Genomic DNA, 14,964 nt, shown 5'->3' with positions numbered 1-14,964 from the left:
AACTCAGATAGCCCTTAAACGGGTTATGACATCTCATTAAATTAAAAGTTAGTCTTACCAAATATTTGATATGAAAATTCTATAAAATAGGGATATATTAAAAAGTAATTTATGATTTTTAAAGATATTATTTTCAATTAGAAAACAATTTTATAGTAAAAAATATAAACGGTTCATGGGTCTCACTAAACCTAGATACCTTTTAAACTATGTTATAACATCTCATTTATTTGTGATACTTTCTCATCATCAAATACTAAGTATATTATTAAATTCTTTACAATAAATAAAATTAAAATTCAAAAAAATATAAATAAATATTAGAAATGAATAATGTAAAAAAAATACATATAAAAAAGAAAAACACAAAAGGGCGGGTGGGTTGAAAAACAGAAAAGGCCTCCGGTCACAATTGGGCATTCATTTCTTCACCGAGCTACCTACATTCAATGACAGCCGAGTTTTCTTTCTCTCTTTCGGATCTTAATTGGTTATTCATAACATTGGGTGTAGCACTAGTAATTTCTTCCCTAAATGTCCGTCACAGAGAAAACCGTCTTTGTTTTTGTGATGATTAATTCAAATTTCATTATTAAGCAATTTAGATTAATTGCCATTTACATTATTATTAGTTTTCATTATTTTATTTTGCTTAATTAGAACAACTATCTATCTATCTATCTATCTATCTATCTATCTATCTAATGAATGAATGTTTGGTTTGATGATACACGTACAGTCATGACTAGCTGGTTGCTGCTGCTTATGTTGTTGATGGTGGTTTCACATGCCCAAGCATCTGTAAACATGTCATCATGGGATGCCCTAGAAGCCGTTGTTAACGGGATTCCTTTTGATGTTGGCCTCGTTAGGCGAAAAGAAGCCTATGCTAGTTACTTGTGGAATGCCGTAAGCGTTTAGTTATAGACGTTGCACATATATTACGGGTGTTCTTCGGGTTTCGGGTTTTTCGGGTCGGGTTCTTCGGGTTTCAAAGCTTTAAATCTTAACCCGAAATCCAACCCAAATCTCTCATGGGTTTATCGGGTTCGGGTAATTTGGGTTCGGGTTGGGTTAATCGGGTTTCGAGTATCCTAGAAAATGAAACAAAAACAAAAAATTTTTTAAAAATTTCAATGCTAAAATTAAAACAAATATTCTTCTTTGCTCGTAACACAAATAATCAAATAATAAACTAACATAACTTGATAAAGTCATAAAACAATTCAAAAGAAGAGTAAAGCTAAGTAACTAACTCGAACCATAATCGTCTATTAGAGATAATAATCTCCCACCAAAGAAATAATTCAAATTCAAATATTGTAACTCTTATTTTATATTTAGATAGTCTTAACTAGGTTTGATGATAGCTTATTTCTTGGGATTTATTCCTGCAGTTTTGATTTATCTTTGTGTATATATTGATCACTAAGTTAATGAAAATAATCAAGTTGATTTCCATTCTCTTATATGGTATTGGACATGTCCATAATACTCCCCCCTCTAAATTTTCCAGAAGCCTAATTGCAAGCCTGTTTTCACACTTCACTGTTTTAACAGTTTACGAACCACTGCTGCAAGCCTTCAACAGCTTGTTGTTTGCACAGTTTCTTTTTTCTTCCTGTAAACAGCCATTCTCTTTATCATGGCAACAGTAAGAAGCATCAATTCCACCAACCGCACTGCCAGCATTCTCCCTACACCAAATCAACTGACCTCTCATCCCTTCTTAGGCAAATGTCAATTTTGCTTCAAACAAGGACACACTCTCACATCTTGTTGTGCTTTCAAGAAACAACACCCCCAAATAAACCTTCCCTCACTCCCACGACAAGGCTGCAACAACCCACAAGCTCACATGTTGGATGTTTCATCTACACAAAGTTCAAACTCTCCTTGGCTTTTTGATAGTGGAGCGTCGCATCACATTACAAACGACCCCAAAGCACTATCCCTACACGCACCCTACAATGGTACCGATGAACTTGTCATCGGCGATGGTTCATCTTTAATGATCACTCATGTTGGTTCTTCAATTATCTATTTTGAAAATACTCCTTTCACACTCAAAAACGTTCTTTGCGTCCCCTCAATTTCTAAAAATATTATTTCAATATCTCGCTTATGTATTGATAATAGTATACTAATCCAATTTTCCTCTTTCAACTTCATTATCAAAAACCTTCACTCCAACCAAATTCTACTCCGGGGAACAGCTAGCAAAGGACTCTATGAACTTCGTTCAACATCTCAACCTCATGCTTTTCACATCCACCAAAATAAGTCCACTTCATGGCATCATCGTCTTGGGCATCCACATTCTCAAGTTTTACAATTTTTAGCATCTATTGTTCCTTCTATTAAAAACTCAAAAACTAATTGCAATGATTGTTCCATTAATAAAAGTCACAAACTTCCATTTCATACTTCATCTCTTTCATCCACCGCACAATTACAATTAATCTTTTCGGATGTTTGGACATCTCCCATAACATCTTTTGACGGTTTTAAATACTATATTATATTTGTAGATCATTTTACTAAATATATTTGGATTTATCCATTACAACACAAATCCGACTCCCTCACCACTTTCATTAGATTTCAAAGACTTGTTGAAAACTATTTTCAATCAAAAATTAAACAGTTATTCTCCGACAATGGAGGAGAATACATTAAACTCGCTCCCCATCTTGCTTCTTGTGGTATTTCTCACTTAACATCTCCACCACACCCCCCGAACAAAATGGCTATGCCGAAAGACGACATCGTCGTATAGTCAAAACGGGTCTTTCCTTACTCTCTCATGCCAAAATTCTATTGAAATTTTGGCCCTTTGCTTTCATTACCGCTACTTATCTCATAAATCGTCTCCCTACCAATACACTAAAAAATAATTCTCCATATTCTTGTCTATTTAAAAAAATTCCCAATTATGACAAACTAAAAATTTTTGGTTGTCTAGCCTATCCATGGCTACGTCCATACTCACCACACAAACTTCACATAAGATCTACTCCTTGTATCTTTGTGGGATATTCCTCTTCTCAAAGCGTTTACCATCTCCTTGATCCTCTAAAAAACAAAATCTACACTTCACGACATGTATATTTCATTGAAGCTGAATTCCCCTACACCACATTAACCCAAACTGTAACATCCCGAAATTTTTATATTGATAAATAAAAGAAAGTTATGTTTAGTTATTTAATGTCGAGTAAGGAACGGGTCTTGGGCTTAGTTATTTTATGAACTCGGCCTGTCTCGACCCGTAGGAAGCCAACCCGAGCCTAACCAAACCCGTAGTATATAAACGAAAGTTCTTGACACTTCCACCATTTTCACCATCTTCCTTCACTTACACCCACCCAAACACTCTCATTTCTAGAGAGAGAAGCTAGAGAGAGAAAGTTCTCAAATCACAAATCCGAGTCCACAATCTTGTTCCTAATCGTTTTTGGTAAGTCCCTCTCGAGAATCATCCGTTTTCATAACCATTTTCGACCTCAAATCGAGCAAAAACTCCCATTTTCGTAACTTGAGTTTTCGGGTCAAAAACCGCCTTGTTTTGGTGTCAAAATGCAAGCTTTTGTGTTTAAAAGTACTAGGAATCGATAGCCCTTTCAATCCCGAGCATTTCCATGTCAAAAACTTCGATTTTGGGTCGAAATCTGGAAAATCCGGAAAAACCCGTAGGTTTCTCCGTCGCCCAGCTTGAAGGAGTCGAATCAGTCCATTCGATCGAATGAGTCAATCGAACCAGTCCATTCGATCGAATGAGTCAATCGAACCAGTCCATTCGATCGAATAAGAAAGCAACCGAATGGTCTCCGCCTCATTCGACCGAATGAGATCCGTATTCGATCGAACGAGTATCTATCCGATCGAACGAGTGCCATGTTCGATCGAACGAGTTTTCCCAGCTGGTTCGATCGAGTGTGTGTCTAGTTCGATCGAGTGTGCCTCAGATTCGATCGAATATGTCCCTATTCGATCGAATCAAGCCAGAACCAAGTTGTTTCCAAGTTCGCCTAAGGTTTAACTTCGCCTGAAGCGAAGTTCGTTTATAAAATGAATTAAAAACCTAATGGAAAATGTGTTAAGGCAGTTATCGAAAACGAGTAGTAGTAGTTAATTTATATGTGTAAATATTATACAGTTAGCCGAGCCCAGTTAAAGAAAGGAATTACAATCAACGGAGAACGTAACCGTGTCCAGGTGAGTTTCTAGCCCCCTTATGTGTTATGTTTTCGGGGCTGTGTGCATACTCAATATGTTGTTAATACGCTTATCCTAAGAGATAAGTGTATGCCTTATGTGAATGATATGATATGTATGAATGATTGCTTGATGTTACGTGAACGATCTTCGGATATTGCACGTACTGTCAGGTTGTAACGCTATGTGTAAGGTAAGTATGATATGTATGTTTACGTGTATGAACGTGATAAAGATAATAAAAGAAAGAAATGATAATGTATGGTTGTATGGTAACGAAGAGGGAATCGAACCCTACTAATATTCGAAAACTAGGGAACCGAACCCTACTAATGTTCGAGGAAAGAGGGTACCGAGCCCTAATAATACTCGAGGAAAGAGGGTACCGAGCCCTAATAATACTCGAGGAAGGAGGGTACCGAGCCCTAATAATACTCGAGGAAGGAGGGTACCGAGCCCTAATAATACTCGAGGAAGGAGGGTACCGAGCCCTAATAATACTCGAGGAAGGAGGGTACCGAGCCCTAATAATACTCGAGGAAGGAGGGTACCGAGCCCTAATAATACTCGAGGAAGGAGGGTACCGAGCCCTAATAATACTCGAGGAATGTAGGGCGTAATGCTCTTTATAACATAAGATATGAAAGTAAGTTAATACAAAAGAAAGTAAGAAAGTATGAAAGTAAGAAAGTATGAATGTAAGAAAGTAAGAAAGTATGAAAGTAAGAAAGTATGAAAGTATAAAAGTATGAATGAAAGGATGAATATATTGTTATGTGAATGGTATGATTATGTGATTATCTAGAACTCACTCAGCGTAGCTGACTTTTAGTATGCACGCAGGTGAGTAGAATGAGGCAGCTCGCTTGAGGGGACACATGGCACTGAACGAGAGTCTGGCATCTGAAGACTTGTGATGTGTTAACTTTAATGCTTTAATGTGAAAGACAATGAATGTTTTGAGACCAACTATGAATTATGTAATGTTTTATGAAAGTTTTACATTCCGCGTAAATGTTTTAAATAACTCTGATATTTAGAACTGTGTTTATGAGTAAATCCAACACGAAAGTAGGGTTACCGGTAACGGGGCCTTACAAGTTGGTATCAGAGCATAAGTTCGAGAGATTTAAGCATCCTACATGCTTAGACTCGAACAGAAAATGGGATTTAAGTAAGAAAGGAAAGAAGATGCCAGTTCAAGAATGCCATGTGTCGCTCAAGCAAGATCAGTAAAGGTAAGGTGTATGATTAAATGATATATGTTAATGAGAAAGGAAAGATATGTGAACGTCAGGGATAGGAATAATTGATTGTTTGATTTGACAAACTGCTTAAGTAGAACCAGCACAAATAGACTCATAAAGGGAAGTGTATAGGACAAGGAAGGTAACGTGATCAGCTAATCACAACTGGCCACTGTTATTACCTGTTAGCCTTACTATCCTTGTACTAAATAGTTCCTTGAGTGATGATGTTTGTGTTTTCCCTTTTAAAATACTAATGGCGGGAGCTGGAGAATTTGTTGGAACTGGGGGTCGCACTGGACGTCGTGGCAGGCCTCGTCTTGTCCGGCAACCCTCGGTAGAAGAAGCTTCCCACACCGAAGATGAAGGAAGCGCAGCTGGAGGAGACCAGAACAACAACGAAGAAGTTCAACTTAGCCCTGCAGTTCAAGCAGCCATTGTTCAGGCTGTGGTTGCTGCTGTGAAGAACCTGAATCCCGAAGGATCTGCTGGAAGCCGTGAACGAACTGCTGAAGGGGCGGGTGGTGATGGTAGGAAGGATGGGGAAGGTGAAAGAGGGGCCTCGAGTGGGGATAAGTCTGTGAAAGTCGATGATAGGAGAAGAGGACAAGGTGGGTGCAGCTATAAGTCCTTCAAAGGATGCGACCCGCCAAAGCTGACCGGGTTGGGAGACGCAATCGCTACTCTCCAATGGATAACCGCTATGGACAAGGTTATCCGCATTAGCGAATGCCGCCCCGACCAAGCTGTGGGTTATGCTACTCAGTCATTCGTAGACGAGGCTATGTACTGGTGGGAAACGGTCGAACAAAGGAAGACCCGAGAGGAGATTAAGGCCATGAGGTGGGATGACCTTAAGGAGTTAGTGATGAAAAGGTTCTGTGCTGATGCTGAGGTTGAGAGGGCCGAGATGAAGTTTCTGAATCTAAAGGCGGACAAGATGACACATCGTGAGTACACCACTGAATTCAACCGCATGTCTAGGTTGGTACCTGACATGGTGAACACCGAGGCGAAACGGATCAAGTGCTACGTTAGAGGACTTCCCCAGAAGGTCCGCATGTTGGTCAGGGCCAACAAACCTGTTACCTTTGAGTCTGCGGTCGAGTTGGCGGAGATAGTCTATGATGATCTGGCGGCGGATGATGTGGGAGTGGAAGATGAGGGAAAAGGGAAAGGAACTAAAAGAGCTGGGGATATCGTGGAACATGCAGGGAGAAGGACACAGAAGATGGCAGGGAGTGGAGCATGTAAGGTGTGTGGAAAGATGCACTTGGGGGAATGCAAGGCTGGTCCAAACCAGTGCTACCGATGTGGGAGGGAGGGGCACCACTCCCGTGAATGCACCGAGGACCAGAAGTGTTATAGGTGTGGTAAGTCAGGTCACATAGCTAGGGAGTGTAGAGAAGCCGTGGCAGTGAGGGAAGGAAGAGGAAACGCGTGAAGGGATGGTCTATTAGCTGCTGAGGAGGTTGCAGGAGAATAAGTGGCATGTCACAGTTGTTTTATGTTTAGTAGTTAAAGAGCGTTTTATGTTACAGTTGAACCTATGTTGTTTAGCGAGCTTGAATGATTTCCTTTTATGTTATGAAGTACTTGTGACTTCTTGTGCTTTAGTATGAACGATCTATGAATTTAACTTGAATGCATGTTGGTTATAATAAATAGTTGTGTGATGGTAAAGCGTGTAAATATAAGAAGTTTTCCGTTTATAGGGAATAAGTTAGGTTTCGGGGACGAAACCTCTTTAAGGAGGGAAGACTTGTAACATCCCGAAATTTTTATATTGATAAATAAAAGAAAGTTATGTTTAGTTATTTAATGTCGAGTAAGGAACGGGTCTTGGGCTTAGTTATTTTATGAACTCGGCCTGTCTCGACCCGTAGGAAGCCAACCCGAGCCTAACCAAACCCGTAGTATATAAACGAAAGTTCTTGACACTTCCACCATTTTCACCATCTTCCTTCACTTACACCCACCCAAACACTCTCATTTCTAGAGAGAGAAGCTAGAGAGAGAAAGTTCTCAAATCACAAATCCGAGTCCACAATCTTGTTCCTAATCGTTTTTGGTAAGTCCCTCTCGAGAATCATCCGTTTTCATAACCATTTTCGACCTCAAATCGAGCAAAAACTCCCATTTTCGTAACTTGAGTTTTCGGGTCAAAAACCGCCTTGTTTTGGTGTCAAAATGCAAGCTTTTGTGTTTAAAAGTACTAGGAATCGATAGCCCTTTCAATCCCGAGCATTTCCATGTCAAAAACTTCGATTTTGGGTCGAAATCTGGAAAATCCGGAAAAACCCGTAGGTTTCTCCGTCGCCCAGCTTGAAGGAGTCGAATCAGTCCATTCGATCGAATGAGTCAATCGAACCAGTCCATTCGATCGAATGAGTCAATCGAACCAGTCCATTCGATCGAATAAGAAAGCAACCGAATGGTCTCCGCCTCATTCGACCGAATGAGATCCGTATTCGATCGAACGAGTATCTATCCGATCGAACGAGTGCCATGTTCGATCGAACGAGTTTTCCCAGCTGGTTCGATCGAGTGTGTGTCTAGTTCGATCGAGTGTGCCTCAGATTCGATCGAATATGTCCCTATTCGATCGAATCAAGCCAGAACCAAGTTGTTTCCAAGTTCGCCTAAGGTTTAACTTCGCCTGAAGCGAAGTTCGTTTATAAAATGAATTAAAAACCTAATGGAAAATGTGTTAAGGCAGTTATCGAAAACGAGTAGTAGTAGTTAATTTATATGTGTAAATATTATACAGTTAGCCGAGCCCAGTTAAAGAAAGGAATTACAATCAACGGAGAACGTAACCGTGTCCAGGTGAGTTTCTAGCCCCCTTATGTGTTATGTTTTCGGGGCTGTGTGCATACTCAATATGTTGTTAATACGCTTATCCTAAGAGATAAGTGTATGCCTTATGTGAATGATATGATATGTATGAATGATTGCTTGATGTTACGTGAACGATCTTCGGATATTGCACGTACTGTCAGGTTGTAACGCTATGTGTAAGGTAAGTATGATATGTATGTTTACGTGTATGAACGTGATAAAGATAATAAAAGAAAGAAATGATAATGTATGGTTGTATGGTAACGAAGAGGGAATCGAACCCTACTAATATTCGAAAACTAGGGAACCGAACCCTACTAATGTTCGAGGAAAGAGGGTACCGAGCCCTAATAATACTCGAGGAAAGAGGGTACCGAGCCCTAATAATACTCGAGGAAGGAGGGTACCGAGCCCTAATAATACTCGAGGAAGGAGGGTACCGAGCCCTAATAATACTCGAGGAAGGAGGGTACCGAGCCCTAATAATACTCGAGGAAGGAGGGTACCGAGCCCTAATAATACTCGAGGAAGGAGGGTACCGAGCCCTAATAATACTCGAGGAAGGAGGGTACCGAGCCCTAATAATACTCGAGGAATGTAGGGCGTAATGCTCTTTATAACATAAGATATGAAAGTAAGTTAATACAAAAGAAAGTAAGAAAGTATGAAAGTAAGAAAGTATGAATGTAAGAAAGTAAGAAAGTATGAAAGTAAGAAAGTATGAAAGTATAAAAGTATGAATGAAAGGATGAATATATTGTTATGTGAATGGTATGATTATGTGATTATCTAGAACTCACTCAGCGTAGCTGACTTTTAGTATGCACGCAGGTGAGTAGAATGAGGCAGCTCGCTTGAGGGGACACATGGCACTGAACGAGAGTCTGGCATCTGAAGACTTGTGATGTGTTAACTTTAATGCTTTAATGTGAAAGACAATGAATGTTTTGAGACCAACTATGAATTATGTAATGTTTTATGAAAGTTTTACATTCCGCGTAAATGTTTTAAATAACTCTGATATTTAGAACTGTGTTTATGAGTAAATCCAACACGAAAGTAGGGTTACCGGTAACGGGGCCTTACACAAACCGACACACACCCACCCCCAACACCTGATTCTTGGCTTCATATACAACTTATTCCCACACCTCAATCATTTACCCAAACTCCTCGATCAGCCACCAATACTTCTCCAACCGATCCTCCAATACACACTTACACTAGACGACCACCACACCAGCCAAATAACACCCAACCAGCCCTTTCCAAATACCAAGCCGCAGCCCATCCTAACTCTGTTTCGGACACCACCACCACCACCGTAAACAGTTCCACACCACCTTCACAGCATACCTCCCCTACACCTACACAACAAACATCCCCTACACCACCTCCACAACAGCCTTCAACAACAATAAATCCTAACAGCACCAATCTTTCCTCTCAAACCACTGATCAGCCCAACTTACGACCTATTTGGCAATCACGAAACCCAAATCCAAAATATTCTTTCTATTCTACCGCTCAATCATTCCCTGAACCAACAACCATCACTCAAGCTCTTAAACAACCTCAATGGCGCAAAGCCATGGAAGAAGAACATGATGCTCTGCTTCGTAACAATACTTGGTCCCTCGTTCCTCCTAATTCCGCGCCTAATATAATTGGTTGCAAATGGGTTTACCGCACTAAATCCAAACCCGATGGGTCTGTTGATCGCCTTAAAGAACGTCTTGTTGCAAAAGGTTTCAATCAACGTCCCGGTCTTGACTACAAAGAAACCTTTAGTCCGGTGGTCAAGCCGACCTCTCTTCGTCTTATCCTAGCCCTAGCCGCTTTGCATAATTGGTGCCTACGCCAATTAGATATCAATAATGCTTTTTTACAAGGCACTCTCACCCAACCCGTCTACATGTCCCAACCTCCCGGATTTGTTAATCCATCCTTTCCAAATCATGTTTGCAAATTACACAAAGCCATTTATGGCCTTCGTCAAGCTTCCCATGCTTGATATGACGAACTCAAATCCTTTATCCTCTTAAATAAATTTAAACCTACCATTTCCGACTCTTCTCTATTTATCAATCATTCATCTACTCATCCTATCTATATTCTAGTTTATGTCGATGACATCATCATTACAGGTCCTAATTCTTCCCTCGTTAACTCCTTTATTTCAACTCTTGCTAATCGTTTCTCCTTAAAGGACTTAGGCAATCTCTCTTACTTCCTTGGTGTTGAAGTCATTCACCAATCCAATGGTTTATTCCTTTCACAATCTAAATACATTCAAGATATTCTCAATAAGGCCAACATGAGTGAATCTAAACCGGCATCCACACCTATGTCAACCTCAGTCCATCTAACCACCACCAACGGCACCCCTCTACCTACACTGATAGGAATCATGCTCAAGTTATAGTTTAGATGTCATTTTTGTATTTTGAGAGGGGTCAAGTGCAACTCATAATTCTATAAATAGGTATTATTAGCTAATAAGGAGGAGGAGAGTATGTTTAGATTTAAGATGGTAGTACCATGGCTCCTGCGTATGCAGCGAGAGGGCTAGGCCCGGGAATCTCTTGTAATCTTTCTTTACATTTTCATTAATACTATCGTTCGGTTCTTCGTTTGCCTTATTCTATTATCTAATCACAATTAACCACAATCATAATCTATCAAACCCTATCGTACACCTACTGATTACAGGTCATTTGTGGGGGCACTACAATATTTGGCATTAACCCGACCGGATGTTTCCTACACTATAAAAAATTTGTCACAATTTATGCACAACCCTACCGACATGCATTGGGTTGCCCTCAAACGGTTACTACGGGTATCTACATGGTACAATCCACCATGGCCTTCTTATCCGTCGTGACTCCCCATTACAGCTTCACGCTTTCACTGACGCTGATTAGGGCGGTGACAAACAAACTTATAGGAGTACCACTGGATATATCGTTTATCTTGGATCAAACCCGGTAGCTTGAAGCTCAAAACGGCAGCCCACCTTAGCTCGTTCCTCCACCGAAGCCGAATTTAGAGCTGTTGCATCAACAACAACTGAAGTTCAATGGATCATCAATCTATTGTATGAACTCGGGTTTAAATCTACGGTCACTCCTGTTATATATTGTGATAATCTAATTGCTACTCATTACTCAGCATACCCAGTTTTTCATTCACGAATGAAACATCTAGCAATGGATTTTCACTTTGTTCGTGAAAAAGTACAAGAAGGCTCAATGCGGGTTACTCATATCAAAGGTGATGATCAACTAGCGGATGCACTAACCAAGCCTCTACTGAAAGACCGCTACAGAACTCTCCTATCCAAGATTGGACTTATTTCAAGATCGTCCATCTTGCGGGGGCATATTAGAGATAATAATCTCCCTCCAAAGAAATAATTCAAATTCAAATATTGTAACTCTTATTTTATATGTAGATAGTCTTAACTAGGTTTGATGATAGCTTATTTCTTGGGATTTATTCCTGCAGTTTTGATTTATCTTTGTGTATATATTGATCACTAAGTTAATGAAAGTAATCAAGTTGATTTCCATTCTCTTATATCGTCTTCAATTAGACGTGATTTGGTTGTTCGATTACGGTTGCTATTGGTAATAAACGAAAAACATAAATTAACAATAAACAACCGATTCATAATAGTTTGAATGACAACAGTCTATTAGGCTCAGATCTGATAACTTTGGTGAATAAGACTAAACTATTATACCTAAAAATATATTTAATTTCAAAATTAAAAGTTTAGTCGGGTTTTTCGGGTTGACCCGAAACTTATTAATCAACCCTGAGAACCAACCCGGATTACTTCGGTTCGGGTTCGGGTTTTTCGGATCGGGTTAGTTCGGGTTTTTTCGGGTTGGGTTTCGGGTTTCGGGTAAAAGTGACAGCCTTAACATATATATTATAAACTTTTGGTACACCCCTATTATTATAATATTATATTATATATGTTGCTTATAATATGTATGCGTGTAGTACAAACGTTCCACAAGATTGCAAAGATTTCGCATTGCGAATGAGATAAGTGAGTCGTTGAAGGAAATAGCTTTCCGTGATACTCGGCTTGATATGATCGGGGTGATACTTTTCGGGCCAGAAAAGGGTCGATCAATCCTTCGTGCCGGTGGCGGTGGAGATGGCTATGAAAAGAAACATGTAGGGGAAGATTACACCCAATGTCTCATAAATACGGTATGTTGCTTTAACTAAACAAATATGCGTGTAGGAGGCATTGTATATGATTGATTATTTTGCTTAATTCATTGAAGGATGACTTGTTCACGAGGCATTGTGGTCCGAGAAATTCCATCGGTTCGAGACACATTCATTCTATATCAAACATATGCCATTACGTGGATGAGATGGTGATGATCGAGGATGCAATCCTCGCTACATGTGGCTCCAACAACCTTGCACCATATGGTATTATTATTATTATTATTATTATTATTATTAGTGTTTGAATTTTGTTTATTTAGATAACCAAATGGCTTAAATTCAAATAAAAATCAGTTTAGTTTATTAAATTCGGTTTCTTAATTAAAAATACAAAAACAAACCAAATTCGGATAACAAATGGATGAGGCGTGTAATAATTTGGTTAATGCTACATATTAAGAAGTATACGGGTCAACATGTAATAGTTTGAAATAGGACTTGTTTGTAATTCTTGTAAGTAGAGAGGGTTATTAACAGGCTGTTAGTTAGAGTCTGCTAGTTAGGCCGTGTACTTTACAACGATTTGAGCTAATGAATGAGTAGGTAAAAGTTGGTTAATTATCTGTTATTCTGTCAATCTTTCTTTTACCTATCAGTTAATTAATTATAAACTCCCATGCTTATTAAAAGGAACATTTAATTTACTTATGGGATAATCTATTAGTTAGTTTTACAACTTGGCACTTGTATGCATTGAAGATAATTGGAGATAATTATTATTAAAGCTAATAATTGATGGAGTCTAGTTTGAATCTAATTGTAGATTATAAAAGGTAGGGTAGGTGCCAATTATCAGTTCTTTCTTTTTTTCGCAAACGAGTTTACTGTTTGTGTGTGCATGTTTGAAGAATTGAATCACTTGTGTAATTTGACAACATATACAATACTAATTGCTTTGAGACCACAGTTGTTGATGTGGAAAATCCAACAATCGATGTCGCACCAGCACCAATACATGGCTCTTCGGTATATTGTGGGTGTGTTTATGTGAATGGAATTTCAAGAATGAACCTGCAAAGTTATGCCCAGACATATAAACTTGCGTTTGAATCTCTCCCTCATACATTGCATCACAAAATACAAGTTTGTTTTCACCAGTAAGTAGAGATTTAATGCATTAGTTATGATTATAGAAACTATTTTATGTTTTGTTACACTAATAATATATGTTGAGGCCATATCCATTAAACTCAACTCAATTTCTTTTATCTCATGCCATTAAGGTTTCATGATTTTGAAAAAAGAAAAATTATTCACCAAGAAAGTTGTTTGCAGAAATGCTTCACTTGGCTTATGCCAATGTGAAAAGGATTCATGGAGACATATCCAAACGTGGTCTAGTGATTCTTTCACTTCACCATTTGAGAAAAGGTTCATTGACGTGAAGTTTGCTAATGCCGCTTTTGGTTATGTAACCGTCTCTCTTGTCAAAGGTGTGTGTGTATTTACATATCCACAATCACAGTTGTATTACTATAGTCTTTTTTGCAAGATCTAGTTACGTGAAATCTTGATTCCTTTCTTTAATTTTTTATGTTCTATATTAGATATATATTCTAATTTGTAATTGTATGGTTTGATGGTTTGTGCCCTGCCGTGCAGTGCCACTGTTGCAGCTGCTGCACTATGTATTCCTTGTCTTAGGGGCTGGATTACTATCAATATCAAGTCGCAGGTGGGGTCCCTTTTTACTATACTATTCTCGGTGCTTATTAGAGGTTTTGATGTGTTTCTGATGCAATCTGTAACAAAGATTGATTGCAGTTGGGTTTTAGATGATTGAGATCTGAAATAAATGGTCAATCACCAAGTTACTAACAAAATTAGGGTCAGAGAGAATTGGGGAGAGGAAACTATTATTATTTTTTGAACTAACTGAATCTGTTACAATCTTGTTGTTTTATACAATTTGCCCTAACTAGCCACTCTACACATCTTTTCTCATCTGACTTTTTAGTTAACTTTTGACTTCATTGACTTCTTAATTCGTATCTGTTTCTCATAGTTGTTTTTTCAGAACATGTTGATACAAATTGTTGCTGCTGATGACAATGTATCCATGTTGGTCATGTGGGTCGTTGGAGCCATCACTATTCTCCGAGTAAGTTACTTGATCACCTTTTTTCTGATTTTTTTTATTTTTAACAATTTTCCATGTTAATTTTCTTTACATTCAAGTTTGCATTGGCTCCTTTTCAGAGCTCTCTTGACACCCCATTGGCTATGGTGGCACTTGTTTTTTGTTTGGTATTAAATAGTGTGGTTACTTCCATCATGTAAGTTCTGTTCAACCTTTTTAGTGCATGAAAATATTCTCATTTAAATGTAACTTCTTTGACCAGGTTATACATATATAGTATTGGTTTTCTCATTCTTCAAAAAAATATGAATATAATAGTAT

General features: G+C 38.7%; 1 protein-coding gene across 1 annotated transcript; it reads left to right on the top strand.

Moving 5' to 3' along the window:
• The first annotated feature begins 741 nt into the window (after window positions 1-741).
• LOC143555533 (uncharacterized) lies at window positions 742-14,346 on the top strand. The gene is made up of 7 exons (XM_077045070.1): window positions 742-909; window positions 12,321-12,536; window positions 12,614-12,767; window positions 13,471-13,660; window positions 13,839-13,996; window positions 14,166-14,238; window positions 14,328-14,346. The coding sequence occupies exons 1-7, from the start codon at window positions 742-744 to the stop codon at window positions 14,344-14,346; spliced, it is 978 nt and encodes a 325-aa protein (XP_076901185.1).
• The last annotated feature ends 618 nt before the right edge of the window (window positions 14,347-14,964 follow it).

This window comes from Bidens hawaiensis, unplaced genomic scaffold, assembly GCF_021521415.1.
Source record: "Bidens hawaiensis isolate Kalapana, Puna unplaced genomic scaffold, B.hawaiensis_p1.1 tig00018140_1, whole genome shotgun sequence".
Taxonomy (NCBI): Eukaryota; Viridiplantae; Streptophyta; class Magnoliopsida; order Asterales; family Asteraceae; genus Bidens; species Bidens hawaiensis.
This window is presented reverse-complemented; position numbering and strand designations above follow the sequence as displayed.

Bases quoted from the DNA above. Each gene is read 5' to 3' on its own strand.
- LOC143555533 (XM_077045070.1), top strand. From the start codon at position 742: ATGACTAGCTGGTTGCTGCTGCTTATGTTGTTGATGGTGGTTTCACAT. The intron at 910-12,320 runs GTAAGCGTTTAG...GTATGCGTGTAG, and splicing joins CTAGTTACTTGTGGAATGCC to TACAAACGTTCCACAAGATT. The intron at 12,768-13,470 runs GTATTATTATTA...TTGAGACCACAG, and splicing joins CAACAACCTTGCACCATATG to TTGTTGATGTGGAAAATCCA.